Source organism: Staurois parvus, unplaced genomic scaffold (genome assembly GCF_062004578.1).
Source record: "Staurois parvus isolate SC_StPar_1 unplaced genomic scaffold, SC_StPar_1.0 ptg000604l, whole genome shotgun sequence".
NCBI classification, from domain to species: domain Eukaryota; kingdom Metazoa; phylum Chordata; class Amphibia; order Anura; family Ranidae; genus Staurois; species Staurois parvus.
This window is the reverse complement of record NW_028318400.1, coordinates 4,204,000-4,225,314: the sequence shown is the minus strand read 5'-3', so window position 1 is coordinate 4,225,314 and position 21,315 is coordinate 4,204,000. Positions and strand designations below refer to the sequence as shown.

The 21,315-nt window shown below is 40.6% G+C and overlaps 2 protein-coding genes across 2 annotated transcripts in view; one reads left to right on the top strand and one right to left on the bottom strand.

The window, feature by feature from the left end:
- Positions 1–10,249, top strand: part of LOC149449801 (lysosomal acid lipase/cholesteryl ester hydrolase-like) — a 50,945-nt gene extending 40,696 nt beyond the window's left edge. Inside the window, exons 9-10 of the mRNA XM_089692786.1 lie at positions 2,673–2,741; positions 9,842–10,249. Of these exons, the coding sequence (XP_089548912.1) occupies positions 2,673–2,741; positions 9,842–10,075 (303 nt within the window). The 3' untranslated portion in view covers positions 10,076–10,249. The remainder of the gene's footprint in view (positions 1–2,672; positions 2,742–9,841) is intronic.
- A 4,213-nt stretch (positions 10,250–14,462) lies between these two features.
- ANKRD22 (ankyrin repeat domain 22) overlaps positions 14,463–21,315 on the bottom strand; it is a 44,513-nt gene continuing 37,660 nt past the window's right edge. The window contains exons 5-6 of the mRNA XM_089692785.1: positions 20,182–20,280; positions 14,463–18,685 (exon numbers count right to left, since the gene is read on the bottom strand). Coding sequence (XP_089548911.1) covers positions 18,608–18,685; positions 20,182–20,280 — 177 coding nt within the window. The 3' untranslated portion in view covers positions 14,463–18,607. The remainder of the gene's footprint in view (positions 18,686–20,181; positions 20,281–21,315) is intronic.

Genomic DNA, 21,315 nt, shown 5'->3' with positions numbered 1-21,315 from the left:
GGTATATTGGATGCATTTCATTTACAGTAGATGCTGCAATCCTTTCTGGCCTGTTACAAGTTTAATCAGTATTGTGCTGTATCTCATGATATCCAATCAGAATTAGACATGTGTGATTCGATTAGTCACAAATTGAAATTCAGACAAACTTTTTGTTATTCGGAGATTCGGATGTATCTGGATTTCTGAATCACAATAGTAACAAATTTCAACGAATCCAAAATAAATAACAAAACAAATTATCTGAATTAAAAAATGAATTTGAATTAGAAAATGAAGTTGATTCAAAAATGGGGCCAAAACATCAGAGCAAACAAGGGTCCTACTGATGAAAACTGAGGTAAAAGAGGCAAGAGGAGGCAGGCCATAGCTTGACTTATCTTCTCAAGTCGGAACTTGCATAAAAAGTGTACGTTACCTCTGGGCTTTCAGGGCACTCACGCAGCTATCTAGTAATATACACCGATCAGCCATAATATTATGACTTTTGACAGGTAAAGTGAACAGCATTGATTATCTTGTTACAATGGCACCTGATAGTGGATGGGATATATTAGACAGCAAGTGAGCATGTTGTTCCTGAAGTTGATGTGTTGAAAGCAGAAAAAAAAAAAGAAAATGGGTAAGCGTAAGGATTTTAGCGATTTTGACTCCAAACCTGCAGCTCTTGTGGGATGTTCCCAGTCTGCATTGGTCAGGACCAACCAAAAGTGGTCCAAGGAAGGAAAACTGGCACACTGGGGACAAGGTCATGGGTGGTCAAAACTCGATGCATGTGGGGAGCGAAGGCTGGCTTGTGTAGTCCTATCCAGTAGAGGAGCTACTGAAGCTCACATTGCTGAAAAACATTAATGCTGGTTCTGATAGAAAGGTGTCAGTACACACAGTACATCAGTTTGTTCTGTATGAGGCTGCGTAGCCGCAGACTGGTCAAGGTGCCCATGCTGACCCGTGACCACAGCCAGAAGTGCCTACAATGGCCACATAGGCATCAAAACTGGAGCACAGGGCAATGGAAGAAGGTGGCCTGGTCCAGGGGCAGACTGACAACTCATGGGGCCCCCGGGCAATAGGGGATCATGGGGCCCCTGTGTCCTTGCCCAAACTCAAAAAAGCCTATGAAAAAGGTACCAGGAGCATCTCATGGGGCCCCCTACTGACCCCGGGCCCTCGGGCTGTGCCCAAGTTTCCAAATGGTCAGTCCGCCCCTGGCCTGGTCTGATGTACCATGTTTTATTTTACATCATGTGGATGCCTGGGTGTATGTGGATTGCTTACCTGGGGAAGAGATGGCACAAGGATGCAATATGGGGAGAAGTCAAGCCGTGCAGGCATTGATCTGCTACTGATGACTTGGTGCCAGATTCCACAGCATACCTTCAGCGTTTTAGGTGCATCCTTACCTCAAAGGGTCATGGCTGCTTTGGCAACACAAGAGGGATCTACTCAGTAGTAGTTGGGTGGTCTGGTTATGGTGGTGGTCCTATTGTTATGGCTGATCAGTGTATGTAATACTTGATCTTAGATCTGGAGAGAATGTTAAATTAACAAAGCAACAGTTTTCCTAACCACTAGCCTCCCCGCTACATTAAGGGCTCAATCACACTATGGTGCAGAGACATCAGTTTTTCTGCACATATTCCGCAAGGGCACAACAAAATCCATTCTTCTCTATGTGCCCTGTTCACACCACAGCACTAGTATCATATGCAGACTTTTGCTGTGCAGGAATCTGCAAGATGTATAAAACTCATTGGGGCGCACAGGAAAACTAATGTACACTGATGTCTCTGCAAGTGAAATCTACACGTCAGTTTCCATCAGTTTTCCTGCATGCATGGCCTTACTGTAGCAGGGTGGTACATGCAGGTTCAGTCACGTATATATGTATACATGATTGTGTCTGTTCCAATTTAGGAGCTTGCAGCACGGATCACTGTCACTGGTAACCGGGTAACGTGATGGCTGCGACTGGTCATAACAATGTAAAAAATTTGTCATGAATTGCTTTCTATTCATGAACAACTTTCTTACTGTTGTGATCTGTGATTAGCTCACTGCAATCACATGGTACCTGGCCATGTTTGATACATCATGATGAACATTTCGTCCTGCTGAAAAAAGATGATCAAGTGATGGTTAAAGGCAGAAGTAAAACTGTAATGCTTAAACCCTTATAGCAGAATCATTGTAACATCCCAAATCCTCAGTCTCAGTTGGAAATCCTATTTATGAAATTTGTACTATCTAATGAACTGTATTCATAGCAGTCTTAGGGGAATTGTATAAGTGCCTGAGCTGATGGGAATTGGAATTATTCAGAATTCTTTGACAGGTGCATTTGACCACAGGGGACCTCCTAAATTGCATTTGACCTGCTTCAAGTTTTGCATTCCCATAGACTTGTATGGGAATGCAAAACCCATTAAAGAGTAAACAAAAGCCTGTTGTCACAGGCCATAAACATTCCAATAATTGGATATGCTGGAAAGTCAGTGCTAATGAGGCATTGTAATACTAAAATATGGCTCGATACAATTTGACTGTAAATACGTTGGATTAATAGCTGTGTTAGATTATAATTGCTAAGTGTAAAGAATGAAAGGATGGGTTATCACCTTACTGCCCAACGAATGTATTCAGCTAAACTCATTCTTTTATGTTCTACTTAGGCTGTGCATTCGGGCCAGCTGCAGGCTTATGACTGGGGTCGAGAAGGAAATAAAAAGCATTACAACCAGGTAATAATATGGATACAATGGAGTAAAGTAAGGGTGTTTTGTCAGTGCGAATAAACAATGTTTTCGAGTTTTGCCTTTAGTTATACTTTAATTCCATAATGCCGATGCATCCCAGTCCTTTAAGAGGTTTCTGATGCTGGGGGGTGGGTGGGGTTTCTTATCAGTGACCACCGTGATTGGCTGTCACAACAGTTACATGATTGGAAAGCTCCTGATCGCAAGTAGAGATCAGGAGCTTTCCATTACCCATCGGTAACTGTGCCAGGTGAGGTTAAAGATTCAGTCTATTACATTTCATCTGCAATGACACATCTTTGTCAGCTTCATACAGTGGAATGTAGTCTCCTTTTTCCTGCCGGTTTCTGTTGCACAACTGCACAGTCAGAGTGATCACATTGCTGAACAAAAAGAAGATAAAGATAGATGGAACAGAGTACTTGGAATTCCAACTGCCTCCAGAGAGTTATGAGTTTAGGCTGGGCTTACCTTAGGCAACCTTTAACAAAGATACATAGAAGAGTGACAGCAGAAACAAGACCCAAGTGGTCCATTAAGTCTGCCTCATTTCATATATATATATATACAGTGAAGGAAATACGTATTTGATCCCCTGTTGATTTTGAATGTTTGCCTACTCACAAAGAAATGATCAGTCTAAAAATTGAATGGTAGATGTATTGTAACACTGAGAGACAGAATAGCAACAAAAAATTCAAAAGAAATGCATGTCTAATAAATTATGCACTAATTTGCATGTTCATGAGGGAAATAAGTATTTGATCCCCTTCACAAAACATGACTTAGTACTTGGTGGCAAATCCCTTGTTGGCAATCACAGAGGTCAGATGTTTCCTGTAGTTGGCCACCAGGTTTGCACACATCTCAGGAGAGATTTTGGCCCACTCCTCTTGGCAGATCCTCTCCAAGTCTTTAAGGTTTGGTGGCTGACGTTTGCAAACTCGAACTTTCAGCTCCCTCCACAGATTTTCAATCGGAATAAGGTTTGGAGACTGGCTAGGCCACTCCAGAATCTTAATGTGCTTCTTCTTGAGCCACTCCTTTGTTGCCTTGGCTGTGTGTTTTGGGTCATTGTCATGCTGGAACACCCACCCACGACCCATTTTCAATGCCCTGTCTGAGGGAAGAAGGTTCTCACCCAAGATTTGACGGTACATTGCTCAAAGCAGAATGTTTCCACCACCATATTTGACAGTTGGGATGGTGTTCTTGGGGTCATAGGCAGCATTCCTCCTCCAACCACAGCAAGTTGAGTTGATGCCAAAGAGCTCGATTTTGGTCTCATCTGACCACAACACTTTCAACCAGTCCTCCTCTACATCATTCAGATGTTCAGTGGGAAACTTCAGACGGGCCTGGACATGTGCTTTCTTGAGCACAGCAACCTTGCGGGCACTGCAGGATTTCAATCCTTGTCAGTGTAGTGTGTTACCAATTGTTTTCTTGGTGATTGTGGTCCCAGCTGCATGGAGATCATTGACCAGATCCTCACGTGTAGTTCTGGGATGATTCCTCACTGTTCTCATGATCATTCCATGAGGTGAGATCTTGCACGATGCACCAGACCTAGGGAGACTGACAGTTGCTTTGTGTTTCTTCCATTTGCGAATGATTGCACTAATTGTTGTCACCTTCTCACCAAGCTGTTTGATGATAGTTTGGTAGCCCAGTCCAGCCTTTTGTAGGTCTACAATCTTGTCCCTGTCATCCTTGGACAGCTCTTTGGTCTTTGCCATGGTGGAGAGTTTGGAATCTGATTATTTGATTGTTCCTTTGGACAGGTGTCTTTTATACAGGTAACAAAATGAGATTAGCAGCACTCCCTTTAAGAGACTGCTTCTAATGTCAGCTTGTTACCTGTATGAAAGACACATGGTAGCCATAAATCCTGCTGAATGATAGGGGATCAAATACTTATTTCCCTCATGAACATGCAAATCAGTACATGATTTGTTAGACATGCATTCCTTTTTTAATTTTATGTTGCTATTCTGTCTCTGTATGTATGTCTGTATGTTACAATACACCTACCATTCGATTTTTAGACTGACCATTTCTTTGTGATTGGGCAAACATTCAAAATCAGCAGAGGAGCAAATACGTGTGTGTGTGTGTGTTAGTGTTATGCACACAGTGCTCATAATAAATAAGTACACCCCAACAGATTTGTCAGAAAACCTTTACTTTAAGAATCAATGTATTCTATGGGACACTATACTACAAAATACTCCCACAAATGTGGGCCATTGATTGAAAACAAGATTTGTTCATTTGCACACACAAAAAAGTATTTTTCCTAACAAATTAATTCAAGACCATGTTGCAAATATTAATACACCCCAATGAAATTCTTCGGAGCAAAGCTAAATTTTAGGGCTCGTTCACACTAGGCTGTTTTGCCAACGCTTGCCAAATGCCCCTATAGCGTTTGGCAAGCGTTGGTCCGGCGTTTGCGGAGCGTTTTTTAACGCTCGGCAAACGCTCCGCAAACGCCGCATGCGCGGTTTAGCGGCGGTTGCTAGGCGTTTGCCGAGCGTTAATAACGCCCCACAAACGCCTATAATGCAGTTTGAGTGGTGTTACCGCTCCGCAAACGCCCCGCAATCGCGTCGCAACCGCACCGCAAACGCCGGCCGGGCGTTTGCGGAGCGGCACCATAGACGAGAATAGGAGGCTTCAAAGCCTCCTGACTCGTCCAGAGGCGTCCGTTTTGCCGCGACACAACGCGACGCGACGCAAACGCTCCCGTTAGAACAGCACCATGTGCTGTAATGTGCAGAATTGGCAGAGGCGTTTGGGAAGCGGTAAAAACGCTTCCCAAACGCCTCTCTGCCGCCTGCACACAAGGCTAGTGTGAACGTAGCCTTAGACAACAAAATCCTAGTCAACAAGAGTTCAACTACAGGTGAGTCTAATTATTCATTAAACAGGTGTCCAGCAGACAGTTGATTATAAAAGGGCATTACTTAAAGAAAACCTCTCCCCATTTCATGTTGTCAGCAATGGCACCACATGGAAGAGAAATGTCACAAGGCCTGAGAAAGAAAACTATTTCTTTACATAAGAAAGGTGATAGCTACAAGAAGATCAGCAAAGCTTTACTTATCAATCAGAATACTGTAGCAAAAGTGATACAAAAATTTAACAAAGATGAAACTGCAACCATGTCACAGAGACGTCCAGGCCGTCCAGGAAGGAAGCCTCTCCTAAAGCCCATGCACAAAAAAGCCCACCTAAAATGTCAGGGCCCATGCTGAAAAAGAAGCCAATTACTGGGACTCTCTACTCCAGAGTGATGAGACCAACATTAAGTTTTTTTAAACAGATGGCTTCAAAACTGTATGGCGTCGCAGAGGTGAGGAGTACAAAGAAAAATACATGGTGCCTACAGTGAAACAAGGTGCTGGCAGTGTCGTGTGGGGCTGCAGGAGTGCTGCTGCTGTCGATGAACTGCATTTCATTGATGGTATCATGAATTCATAGATGTACTGCTCTACATCGAAAGAGAAGATGCTACCATCACTCCGTGCCGCGAGTTTGTTGTGGGGTGTATTCATTTTTGCATCAACTAATTTGAGTAAAACTGAAGATTTTGTAATCTAAGTTATATTATTAATCTTAGTTTCATGTAATGAGGTAAACAAATGTTCTATAAAACTCAGTTTTGTCAAAATGTTGGAAATTATTCTTGTGATCATTGAGATATTGATTAAAATCGTACATTTCAAAACTGGTGTACTCATTTTATGCTGAGCACTGTATGTGTGTGTATATATATATATATACAGTGGGGCAAAAAAGTATTTAGTCAGCCACCCATTGTGCAAGTTCTCCCACTTAAAAAGATGAGAGAGGCCTGTAATTGGCATCATAGGTAGACCTCAACTATGAGAGACAAAATGAGAAAAAAAATCCAGACAATCACACTGGCTGATTTGGAAAGAATTTATTTTCAAATTATGGTGGAAAATAAGTATTTGGTCAATATGAAAAGTTCATCTCAATACTTTGTTATGTATCCTTTGTTGGCAATGACAGAAGTCAAACGTTTCCTGTAAGTCTGCACAAGGTTGGCACACACTGTTGCTGGTATGTTGGCCCATTCCTCCATGCAGATCTCCTCTAGAGAAAATGAGAAAAAAAATCCAGACAATCACATTGGCTGACTTGGAAAGAATTTATTTGCAAATTATGGTGGAAAATAAGTATTTGGCCACCTACAAACAAGCAAGATTTCTGGCTCTCACATACCTGTACCTTCTTCTTTAAGAGGCTCCTCTGTCCTGCACTCATTACCTGTATCAATGGCACCTGTTTGAACTTGTTATCAGTATAAAAGACACCTGTCCACAACCTCAAACAGTCACACTCCAAACTCCACTATGTTGAAGACCAAAGAGCTGTCGAAGGACACCAGTAACAAAATTGCAGACCTGCACCTAGCTGGGAAGACTGAATCTGCAATAGGCAAGCAGCTTGGTGTGAACAAATTAACTGTGAAAATTGAAGTTAGAAAATTGAAGACATACAAGACCACTGATAATTTCCCTCGATCTGGGGCTCCACGCAAGATCTCACCCCGTGGGGTCAAAATGATCACAAGAACGGTGAGCAAAAATCCCAGGACCACACGGGGGGACCTAGTGAATGACCTGCAGAGATCTGGGACCAACGTAACAAAGGCTACCATCAGTAACACACTACACCGCCAGGGACTCAGATCCTGCAGTGCCAGACGTGTCCCCCTGCTTAAGCCAGTACATGTCAGGGCCCGTCTGAAGTTTGCTAGAGAGCATTTTGATGATCCAGAAGAGGATTGGGAGAATGTCATATGGTCAGATGAAACCAAAATAGAACTGTTTGGTAGAAACACAGCTCGTCGTGATTGGAGGAGAGAGAATGCTGAGTTGCATCCAAAGAACACCATACCTACTGTGAAGCATGGGGGTGGCAACATCATGCTTTGGGGCTGTTTCTCCGCAAAGGGACCAGGACCACTGATCCATGTACAGGACAGAATGAATGGGGCCATGTATCGTGAGATTTTGAGTGGAAACCTCCTTCCATCAGCAAGGGCATTGAAGGTGAAACGTGGCTGGGTCTTCCAACATGACAATGATTCCAAACATACCGCCCGGGCAACGAAGGAGTGGCTTCGTAAGAAGCATTTCAAGGTCCTGGAGTGGCCTAGCCAGTCTCCAGATCTCAACCCCATAGAAAACCTTTGGAGGGAGTTGAAAGTCCATGTTGCCCAGCGACAGCCCCAAAACATCACTGCTCTAGAGGAGATCTGCATGGAGGAATGGGCCAACATACCAGCAACAGTGTGTGCCAACCTTGTGCAGACTTACAGGAAACGTTTGACTTCTGTCATTGCCAACAAAGGATATATAACAAAGTATTGAGATGAACTTTTCATATTGACCAAATACTTATTTTCCACCATAATTTGAAAATAAATTCTTTCCAAATCAGCCAATGTGATTGTCTGGATTTTGTTTTCTCATTTTGTCTCTCATAGTTGAGGTCTACCTATGATGCCAATTACAGGCCTCTCTCATCTTTATAAGTGGGAGAACTTGCACAATTGGTGGCTGACTAAATACTTTTTTGCCACACTGTATACCCCTACATATACCCCTCCAAATTTATTTCAGGTGATTCAGGTGTTCCAATCATCTCCATGGCCACAGATGTATAAAATCAAGCAACGAGGCATGCAGACTGCTTCTACAAACATTTGTGAAAGAATGGAGCTCAGGACTCCAAGCGTGGTACCGTGATAGGTTGCCACCTGTGCAATAAGTCCATGCATGAAATTTCCTTGCTACTAAATATTCCACGGTCAACTGTTAGTGGTATTATAACAAAGTGGAAGCCACTGGGAACAACAGCAACTCAGCCATGAAGTGGTAGGCCACATAAAATGACAGAGCAGGGTCAGCGCATGCTGAAGCGCATAGTTCTCAGAAGTCGCCAACTGTCTGCAGAGTCAATAGCTAAAGATCTCCAAACTTTCTGTGGCCTTTAGATTAGCACAACAACAATGCGTAGAGAGCTTCATGGAATGGGTTTCTATGGGCGAGTCACTGCATCCAAGCCTTATATCACCAAGTGCAATGCAAAGCGTCAGATGCAGTGGTGTAAAGCATGTCGCCACTGGTCTCTAGAGCAGTGGAGACGTGTTCTCTGGAGTGATAAATCACGTTTCTCTGTCTGGCAATCCGATGGACGTGTCTGGGTTTGGCAGTTGCCAGGAGAACGGTACTTGCCTGACTGCATTGTGCCAAGTGTAAAGTTTGGAGGTAGGATTATGGTGTGGGGTTGTTTTTCAGGGGTTGGGCTTGGCCCCTTAGTTTCAGTGACGGGAACTCTTAAGGCATCAGCATACCAAGACATTTTGGACAATTTCATGCTCCCAACTTTGTGGGAAGAGTTTGGGGATGGCCCTTTCCTGTTCCAACATGACTGAGCACCAGTGCACAAAGCAAGGCCCATAAAGACATGGATGAGGGAGTTTGGGGTGGAGGAACTTGACTGGCCTGCATAGAGTCCTGACCGCAACCTGATAGAGCACCTTTGGGATGAATTAGAGCGGAGACTGTGAGCCAGGCCTTCTCATCTGACATCAGTGCCTGACCTCACAAATGTGCTTCTGGAAGAATGGTCAAACATTCCCATAGACACACTCCTAAACCTTATGAATAGCCTTTCCAGAAGAGTTAAGGCTGTCATAGCTGCAAAGGGTGGGACAACTCAATATTGAACCCTACGGACTAAGACTGAGATGCCATTAAAGTTCATGCGCTTGTAAAGGCAGGCGTCCCAATTATTTTGCCAATATAGTATGTGTGTGTGTGTGTATATATATATATATATATATATATATATATATATATATAAAATATTTATTTTACTTTTTTTGTCTGAGTATAGATGTTTTGCCAAGCATGTTTGCATCCAAACGGATACTGTTTAAGATTCTAGCTTTCCTCCTGCTAGTTTCTATTAGTCCATTATTGCTTTTCTTTATTGTATGTGCATTTCTTTTTGTGACATTTCTGTATTTTTGGTTTGTGTAGACCACCCCTCCTTTGTACAAAGTAAGAGACATGAAGGTTCCCACAGCTGTGTGGAGTGGGGGCAATGACTGGTTGGCTGATCGTAAGGATGTCGCCCTATTACTGTCTGAAATAAACAACCTGGTCTATCACGAGGAGATCCCGGAGTGGGAACATCTAGATTTCATCTGGGGTCTGGATGCTCCACATAGAATGTACAGTGAGATTCTTCAGCTCCTGAAAAAGTTTCCATAATTTGTATTGTCACCATTTTTCTGTTTTCTAGAGAAAGTTCCCAGGCAACAATAATCATAAAGGCAGTGGATATGCAGTATCCTTGCTGTAAGAAGTATTTATAAACCTTAATAAACGTCTCTTATTGGTTTGTTAAATATACCATTGAAAGTTGTTAAACTTGTTAAAAATTCAGAGCTGTCCTGTGTTCAGTGGTCTCTTTTTGTCTTATCGCAAATAATTTATTTAACCCTCCTAGTTCTCATCTTGGAGCTACAAATCATTCAAGATGGCCATACATGGATCGAAACTTGGCTGGTTCAGCAGGGACCAATTGAATTTTAAACCATGTATGGGCATTGTGGTTGAACAGAATCTACCGATCGATTTCTGTACAACCTCCCTGTCATATTTTAGCCACTCAGTCAGCACTGCAGGCTATAGCAGGCAGTGTTGATCAGTGTATTCTGATGGAGAGGAAGTGTCCTTGTTGTCAGAACACAACTCATTGGGGTGGATTCACCCATCCACCTTGAATATGTGGATGGGAGAATCAGGTTAGTTTTCTTCGTTCAACCCACTGTTTGAAGAAAAAGTGACTAAGGTATGGGCACCTTTAGTGTTAATGCTTTAGAAATAAAGACGGCAGTACCATGGGCAGCATGATGGCTGGAACAATGGGATTTGAGCCAACAGTCTCTGAATGCCATGCCTGGATGCAATTCTTTCCTCCCTGCAGCAGCAGATACTCTATTAAAACAGCACACTTAGCCTGGGGTTCTTAACACCCTTAGGCACAGAAATCATGTGGTAACAGCAAGAGCCAAATCCTTTTTCACTCCTCCAGCACTCAGCCCAGCTTATGGCACAACACTGCTTTGGACTCTTGGCATTTTAAGCCCAATACAACTAATACAGCATCTCTTGCTCTCTGATGCAGGGCTTCTACCTCCTAGCCCTGCCCAGGACAATGGGCATCTGAGCCCTTATTTTCTGGCTTCAAGTTGCCCAATCAGTCCCCACACCTCCTGGGCACCTCCGTTCCTTCTGCCAGTCCTGGCAGACCTCCCCGTACAGGTGGAGGGTAGGACTTTAGCCATCAGCAGCAGACAATCTGAATCCTCCAGGCCTATCCAGCCAATCAGAAGTACTCCTGGCCCAAGGTTACTAGGGGTGGGTCCTCTGTAGCTGGGGCCAATGACAGCTCTTTGAAGCATTGTATTCTTCAGTGCTGAGCAGGGTCAATCTGACTCTACACCTTACCATGCTGTTTAAATCCTGCAGTTTAAGGCCAGTCCTATCATGTACAGTAGCTGTACCTGTGTATTTATGTAAATGCCAACATAATTACATGTATAGAATACATTGGAGTCAGACCATGAGATGTACAGTATATGCATGGTGAATGGGCTGCAGAGATAAAAAAAAAAGGCCCATATATCAAATGAATGAATGTCAGCTGTGTTTATTACACATTTAAAGAGTAACACCACTTTTGAGAAAAAAAACTTTCCTCTGTAGGTGATCAATAAATATTGCAAGGCTTTGTAACAAAATTTGTTACAAATTTCTACCTTTTTGATTTTCTGAAGAAATTGCTTTCTTTGTTTTGTCTGTGTCCATCTGCAAAATAAATCTAGTGGGAGAGGTTTCATAATTATCAATCAGCTGCTGCACCTGCAGGGCTATAATGGAGTAAAAGTGGCAGGATCTTCATCACTGTAGACGTGATTTCCCCTTGAGTGTATCTCACCACTGGCATTTTGTTGCAGGGGATGCTAAAAATTTGACTTGTATCTTAGTGCAGACTTCTGGGAAAATCAGTAAGCAAACCACACAAGCAGGAAATTACATTTCTAGGGGTCGTTCTGTACACCATCTGTGTACAGAATGCCTCCAGGTTGCCATATTGGATTTCATTTTACAGAAAATGACAGCACTGCAGATTGAAAATGAAAAATTATTCTTAATATTAAAATACAATATGACTTGTGTCACAATTGTACATGCTATATTATTTTATTTTTTAGTTGCTATTTTTTTTTTCACGATAGTGGAGTTACCATTTAAATAAGTTTAGTCATCTCTTTGTTTTGTTACCCAGGAGTCCTGAGTACTTGGAATTACTCTTTATGCTTTTTATGAACAGAAGGCAGCTATGATTGTTTTCATTGTACAGAAAAACTGAATATTTTTAGTTTGTGGTGGCTGAGGACTAAAAATCTGTGCTTGTTTGATGATATGGAATTCATATTTTTTACGTGATTGTAATCCATTTGTGTAGCTGTCTTTGACAGAAACATTGTCTCGAATAAATTACCTATTAACTCCATTACAAAGAACATGGTGCCTAGTATATCGAATTAGTCAGCTAATCAGAAACATACATATTGCAGTCAGTGGATAGACAAAGCTGAAGATATTGGAGTTTACATTGGGGTTGATTTACTAAAACTGGAGAGTACAAAATCTGGTGCAACTCTGCATAAAAACCAATCAGCTTAACCACTTCATGACCGCCCTATAGCAGAAATACTGCTGCAGGGCGGCATGGGTGTGCAAAATCAAGTGCATATATACACGTGATTTTGCATTACAGGGTAGGGGGCATGCGTGAGCTGCACACACCCTACCCACACTGCCATTCGCAGCCGTCAATCAATGCGGCTGGTGATTATTCACCGGCGATTACCGAGGATCTCTGACGGGGAAGAGAACTGTTTTGTTTACTAACAGTTCTCCTCCCTGTCAGCTCGGGCACACTGTTTTGCACAGCACAACCATCCAAAGCAGTGTGCTTACAGTGAAGCACACAGACACCATCCCATAGTACAACACTTCCTGCACACAGTTAACCCTTTGATCGCCCCACATGTTAACTTCTTCCTGCCTAGTGCCATTAGTACAGTGTCAGTGCTTTTTTTTTTTTAGCACTCCAGTGTCAGAATGTCCACAGCAGTCCAGCTATAAGTCGCTGATCGTCGCCATTACTAGTAAAAAATTTGTTTAAAAATCCCAGTATATATACCGCTATTTGTAAATGCTATAACTTTCACATAAACCAATTAATGTACACGTATTGGGTTTTTTTTTTTTTAGCAAAGGCATTTAGCAGAATACATTTTGGCCTAAATTTGTCAAAATTAGATTTTTTAAAATTTTGTTACTGGATATGTTTAAGACCAAAAAGTAAAGAAATAAAATATAATAAAATATATATATATATATATATATATATATATTATGAAATACCACGGAAAGAAAACTGTTTGTGGGGGAAAAAAGGATGTAAATTTCATTCAAGAGCAGCGCTGTATGACACACAACTGTCAGTCAAAGTAACGCAGCACCATAATGCAAAAACTGGCCTGGTCAGAAAGGGGGGTAAATCCTCAGGAAGGCAAGTGGTTAATTGACCGAGCTGATTGGCCATGCACAGCTGCACCAGATTTTGCACTCTAGTTTTAGTAAATCAACCCCGTAGTTTAATACAAAGGTGGTCATATGCCTATTCTATAATATGTTTGAAGATTTTCTTGGTCTTGATTATGCACAAGATTAAAGATTTATAAGGACTGTAATCCATTATTATTACTAAACTTAGAAAATCTACATATATATCTGAAGTAAAGTTCTGTCTAGAAAACATTATTCGCTGGCAATTCCTGAATTTACTTGGTGATAACAAATGTGTAATGTTTGGCATATGCTGAGCTTAGTAACAAATGAGATGTGTTGTATTAATTTACAAATGCAATGAGCTGATTTACTAAAGGCAAATAGGCTCTTTGCAAGAGAATTTTCCCTTAGTATACTAAATGAGGTGAAGCTGTACCGAGGTCCATCATCCAATCATGTGCAAGCAAGAATACTGTTATTTTTAATTTTTCTTGCATTCTTTGCTAAGTGAATTTTCACCCCATTGATAAGCTAAAGGAGCTAAAAGAGAATAATATTTGGCTTTAGCAAATCAACCCACTATGAATTGAGAGTATGCATAAAATGAAACCGGGAAAAGTTGGCATGAGAGCCAGAAGGCCATGCGATGTATATTATTGTAAGCATGATTCATTTCGGCATTCAGCCTGGGTTCACACTTCTGGAAACCGCTGCGGGTGTTTATGTTAAGTTAACAACACCCCGAAATCAGTCCGCAAAATGCGGTGTGATGTGCAGAATTAGATCGCATGAGTGTGAATACCCATGCGATCCGATTCTAGTGCGGACCAAAAAAAGGGTCCTGCACCTCTTTGGTGCGGATGCAGTGCGATTCAAGCCATACAAAATCTATGGCTCAATTTGCACCGCAAAGAATGCGCATGTGATTTGCACTGGAATGTGGTGCAGTATGCCACACTGCACAAGTGAGAACCCAGTCACAAAGGTAGAAATATAAAAAACACAACAATTTGCTTCTTTTCCAAAAATATTTATTAACAATGTTACAAAAAATATTGTAACTTTAAACTACCACTTTATAAATAATACAATTCACTAATATAAAATAAATGTAATGCTGGAAGCTGTAGCAGTTTAAATAGGACTTCTGGAGTTCAAAAACAAGCATTCGCATCCATGTATATCCAGTGCTTGTCTTGTTGCAGGTTCCTTTTATTTACTTCATGTACAAAATCATTTTTCAAAAGAAGGAATCTGTGTTGTGCACAGCAAGAGGTTCTAAATGTAATTTCTGTCCAGCAGATTAGAAAATGGAAGCAGGAATCTGACTTGTCCCATTAATGGGACAATTATGCCCATTTTTGATATATTTAATGATCCACAGATGGCCTTGTACTAAAAGTGTCATTTAACCCACAAAAATCACAAAATGCTGTATTACATGCTGTTCATATTCTTCAGTCACTATAGGATTCATTTACTGTATTCTGCAAAAAAAACTGGTTGATCCTGCTGTACTCTATTTCCCCCTCCTGTCCATGCCACTGATACAATTGGGGATTTTGCACTGTTGGCAGCTAGTGCACATGCTCAGTTTTCAGTGTATTTCTACCCTGAGCATTTCCTCTCTATCACATCTGAGCAGCCCATGTGACTAGAGAGTCATAGATGTGGGCGTATACACAATTCTAAATGACAGCCCACTCCCTCCTTCACCCTCCATGCCCACTAACCAGCTAATCACAATGAAAATGGGATATTACATCTTGACTGATGGACGCTTCACCTACCTCCTATTCTATGACACAGGCTGGAGGGGCATGACAGCCTGTAACTGGCAGAAATCTGCCCAGACCATGTTATTGCCAAAAAATTAAGATTTGATTTCAAATATATATTTGTATGACAATTTATAAACCGTTTATTGATCTTAATTATTTTTACTGTTTTCCAAAGGCTGTTTTTTTTTTTATTTTGAACATGTGACCAGCAGCAGAGGACTGGATGTTCCTCCTGCCACTGTTTCTCTGGAGACAGGCTGGGAAAGAGCTGGGTCATGTAACAGCTGTATATTGATTAGGAAAAAAGGTACTTAGTTTTTGTTTTTATTAAACAAATTACAGTGCCATTATCCACATACAGAAAAAGAGATAATGTACACTAAACCATGTGTTTAGTATCACTTTAACTCACCATCAGCCTTAATTAGTAAAATAAAGAGCAATGCAAAAATGCAGTTGATTGTAACAATGTAATGGGAATTTTTTTCAGTTTCTCTCATTGATTTTGATTGGTTATGGATTATTGTACTCTGCACATCATCATTGATCTTTGATTTCCTTATTAAACAAGTCTGCACAAGTTTCCTAAGCCATTAAAGAATATACACATTTGGAGGTCCTGCAGGAAGTAAATTCACAAGCATGGCCAGAATTATGTATGTCTGTTCCTGGTCTCAGACCCAGACTTTCAGTACAGGAAACCGTGACTGTGCGGGCCTAGAACATTTCATTCATGTTAATAACACTGCACAGTTCTCATGTGACAGCACTCCATTGCCATAGTAAAGATAGACCCTTAGCGCAACTTAAATGTTGGCCAAAATATCGTATTTGTGCTGGATTCCTACTGACATAAAACCCTACCCTCTTTCTATTAAGCCCAGGCCTTTGATCACTATACAAAAACTGCCTCTTAATAAATACTGGGTAAAGTATGACCTGTTATTCCCACCCCCTAGAGATATGAACAACGATCCATTTATGAATTAGAATTTATTATACTAGAATCTGATGATATTGTCCCACATGTGGGGATGCTATTACATTATAGAGTTTGGCATGGGTCCGTTTTGCCTTCAGTCTTGGGCCTATGCGTTCTGGTCCTTAAAAAGCCTCCATAGATGTGCTCTGTTTAACCTGCATTCTGAAAACGCATGAAAAGTAAACATACGGGCTATAATTACCAACCTCCTGAAAAAGTTCACATTCAGATCCAGTGGCTTTAGAGCTAAGAAGAACATGTAAGCAGATTAGATATATAAATATCAACCTTTAATTGGCACAATTCGATATTATGGTTATTGTTTATATGATGTGAATTATTTAAAATTCTGATGAATCTAGAGGGTTTATTTTATTAAAAGAATAAAGGTATTTATAGATACTGAATGTCAGTTTGTTCACGTACATATTGTTCTGTCTATAGCAATGCAATAGATTTGTATTTGTGAAGCGAAAAACAAACAAAAAGCGCACCAACCTTGCGCATTACCTCAGTAAGCCACAATTTATTAGTCACAGAATAATACTCACAAAAAGCTTTGAGGAAGAAGGGACACCCTTCGAAACGCGTCAACTGTTACCTGAGTGTCCACTCCTATGATGGGACTCGCGCAGACTGCTTTTACCCTCAGTCCCTTTGTGGACTTACATGCATGATATACTTCATTGTTTGTGAGTATTATTCTGTGACTAATACATTTTGGCTTACTGAGGTAATGCGCTGAGGTTGGTACGCTTTTTGTTTGTTTTTTGCTTCACAGTAGTGGTCAGGCTTCCCCATCCTTGTTTGAAGCTGCACAGCTGCATATGCACTGGTGGTAGAAATTTTCAAGTCCTGGTTCCATCTACCTACCCCGGGTTGGGTCACAGAGCGCAAGAGAGTTTGTTTTTCTTCTAGATTTGTATTTGTGTAAGGGGATAGATTAAGCTTTGGGTACTCTGCATCCTTTGTTATAGATTAGATATACTGACTTTTATTAAAGTATAACTAAAGGCAAAAGGTTTTCTTTAGTTTTGAACAGAGTGGGGATGGATTAGAACACCTGTCCATTTTTATTGCTACCTCTGCCCCTGTTAACGAGAATCACCCTCTCTATTTGTTCTACCTTTTATTATCAAAAGTGAAAGTAAAAGAAAAAAATCACAGATGTTGAATTTCCCCAGAAAAATAGAGAGGACATTTCCACTGGGCACACTAGTCCTGGTGACCTGGAGGGCCCCAAGGAATTCTCTTAATTTTCAGGGATTTTATCTCACTTGTTGTTTTGGCTATGGGACAGGAAGCAAAGGTAAATCTCCCCAATGGGACGCAGGTGGCTAAAAATAAACTGGCAAGGACTGTAACCCTCACTATCCAAAAGGAAAAAAAAAAAAAAAAGTTTCACCTACAGTTCTACTTTGTTGCTTGTCCTAGCTTAGTGACTCAAAAATATTCAAATCCAGCCAGGATATTAGCTTTTATAGAAGGAAAGCGGCAATGACAAGCCTCATATGTCTCTCAGTATTGGTTTATTTTAAACCAATTTCTAAAGATATGGTATTTAGCCAAGCACATTCTACGATGTCCTGAATTATAATTTTATATATGTATACATATGCCTTTTCCTGCTATAACCTAATCAGCCATTACAAGATAGGAGATATGCGTGATTTCTAGAAAAGAGCATGCTTCCTGTGCCGTGGAATATTTATTTATTTCAGGTACTTCTATAGCGCCGTCAATTTATGCAGCACTTTACATATATATATATTGTACATTCACATCAGTCCCTAACCCTCAAGGGGTGTACAATCTAAGGTCCCTAACTCACATTCATACATACACATACTAGGGTCAATTTAGACAGGATACAATTAACCTACCAGCATGTCTTTGGAGTAGCAGCAATATAGTATTACTCACTAGAGACTTCTGATTGGGTAAGATTGGCTACATGCAAGCAGTTTGATACCATTATGGTCAAATAAAAACACAGAACACTGGTAGATACCAGCAGCACTTGCATTAAGATGGCTAAGAGTTGTCTACCTACTAGTATAAATGTAAACATGGTCCTTCCGGTTATTTCATGCCAAGTGTGAAGTCCCAACCATAGTAAAAACAACGCCAGTTCTGGCACACATAAGGAAGAACTTCATGACATTTCTTAGGTCTACTTCATTATAGCAACAAAATGATATTATATAATAAATTAAAGTAACCATGTGACAACCACCATTAAAAAATACACACTTGTGTATAGCTTTTGATACAGTTACATGTCCAGTGCACCTAGAATTCACACTTCTTTGCCTGTCTGTATAGCATTCCACAGGTAGGTAGTGTGATCTTTCTTCTTCTTACCAGCTATAGGACAGGTTCTTATTAAAGCTATGAAGACTTTTTCATTAACTCCAAAATGTTTTTAAATTGTAATCTTTCTGCAATGTCGACTGGACTTTCGCCTTCCTGTTAAAGAAAAAAAACAACAACTGTCTTCCAATGTATAAATTAAAAATCACTTTTTTAATATTACCTACAATGCAGTGTGCTAGGTTTACTAATGGCAAATAAGCTGTTGACTTTGTAAGGGAACTTAACTTAGTGATTGTGGTGAAAGTTTACTTTGCAAAGAACACTTGCTAGGAAAATACAGAACAGTATTTTGCTTCCACATGATTGGATGATGGACGCCAGCAAAGCTTCACCTTATACACTAAGCTCTGGGGAAAATTCCTTTGCAAAGTGAACATGATATACATGACAGTGGGATCTCTGAATAGTATCAAGAAACATTAAAGTGAACCTTGCATGAAAGTGCAAGCTCATGCTATTTACACATCCCCCCTACACCACATGCAAAATCCAAAGTGACATCTAGACAAAAAAAACCCATTAAAGTGACACTAAACGCTGGTTTTAAAAAAAAAATTTTTTCAAACTGTACTTCTATTGCTCTGAGCCTTCTCCAAACTGGGAACTCACAGAGGCAGGTTATTACAGTAATACCAGCCCATACCAGAACCCCACTTTCACCTTGCTGGCATTTGAGTCAAAGTGGAGCTCTGTGCCGTTACTGATCCAGCCACAGGCCCATCCATCTGGTCCATCAAAAGTCACTCATCTTATCAGTTGAAAAATCTGTCTTCGGATATTTCTTGGCCCAGTCTTAAAATTTCAGCTTGTATCTTTTTCAGTGGTGGTCGGGCTTCAACCTTGGCCAAGTCTCTGAGCACTGAACACCTTGTACTTCTGGGCACTCCAGGTAGGAAGCAGATCTGGAATATGACAGCACTGGAGGATAATGGGTTCCTGGTAGCTTCACGTTTGATTCTACTAAAATCTTTCGCAATTAATTTGCGTCTTGTTTTCTCAACACATTTCTTGCGACCCTGTTGACTATTTGCAACAAAACGTTTGATGGTTCTGTGATCACGCCCCAATATCTTAGCAATTTTAAGCATCCTGCATCCCTCTGAAAGACTTTACAATTTTTGACTTTTCAGAGACAGTTGTTTTTTGGCCCATTTTGGCTGAAGAAAAGAAGCTGCTTAATAATTATGCACACTTTGATATTGGGTGTTGATCTCCTTAGGCCACACTCTCCCTCATTACACTAATACACATCACCTGAAATGCCAAAATCCAACAAGCATTCAAGTTTATACAGCTTGGAGTTGGACAATATGCATTAAAATGATGATTTGGTCAAGAAACTCACTTGCCTAATAATTGTGCACACAGTGTATATCTATATATAGGTGTGCATACACCCCAGTATAGTCTTTTGATGTTACTGGCATAATAATTTCACCAAAAAGTTTCAAGTGGGAGACAGTCGTAATAATGGCCAATTTGCTGATGATACGTATTACGAAGGCTACTTGTGTATGCATTTTTACAGAAAATTCTCTGAAAATATGAAGCCAGCATTGTGCTATTACCAGCTCTTTAGTGATGCTCACCTTATTTTTTATGGATGGATTTGCATTGGCTTCAAGCAGTATTGGTATTATGGACTGGGTCTTCATTTTGCAGGCATAGTGTAGGGCGGTGTTTCCACTCTAGAGAAAAAGAAAGCCATCTGTTATTCTACACCAGACTGTGGAGTGGCATCTCATCCTACAGAGTTTACAAAGAAGGTAATAAATATATAAAATACATATCGAGTATAAAAGAAAACAATTACAGTGCAGCTATCATATTTTTAATTATTTGTAATTGATTGAAACAATCTGATTTTTTTATTATGGATTTCATTTATTTATTTTCTTTGTTGCAGCTTTAAAGCTGAAGTTTAGTATATATGGTTTTAGTTATATGTAATGGTGTGTATCCTATTACTGGCAGATGGCTGCTTCTGATAAAATCATCCCGGAATCGGCTTCACAGCAACCAGATACTGTCTGGAGTGTCTATCCTCTGATGTGGTAAAGGTTAACAGCAGTGGACACTATGGAGAAAAATTGCTCAGCTTCTCTCCCACCCCCATCTGCTCTGTCTGCCGTTCACAGAACTCCTATTACTACCTTCCCACAATGCACTGCATTACGTGAACGGTGGAGGAGCAGTTGGATGACAGGATCTCTTCTGTAATGTTCTATGACTTCATAATAATTTGGGCCACAGGGTTCCTATTTTTTATCTTCGTAAAGAAAACTACAAATTTAAACTCACACTGTGGTAGTCCTGTAGTAGTATTTTCAAAGACAGAGCCATGGTTAAGCAACCACTGTATTTTGTCATGTGACCTTTACCTAGAGTTACTACTGGTTGACTAACCAACATTTTAATAAAATATTATACAGGATTTATATAGCACCAACAGTTTGCACAGCGCTTTACAAAGTAAAGGTAGACATTACAGTTACAATACAAAACAGAAGGCCCTGAATATACAATATATATGATGTTAAGATGACACACAATTATAAAATTATATATTTTTAAGGAAAACAGAATAGCTACTTAGTTTCATTTATATTGTCTATGTTAGGCTCATTTACACCATCTGTGCTGAACTGTATTGATCCACACAAATCAAGGCAGGCTCAATGCTAAGGCTACATTCAGACCGGTGAGGGCTGGTGGGAATCGCA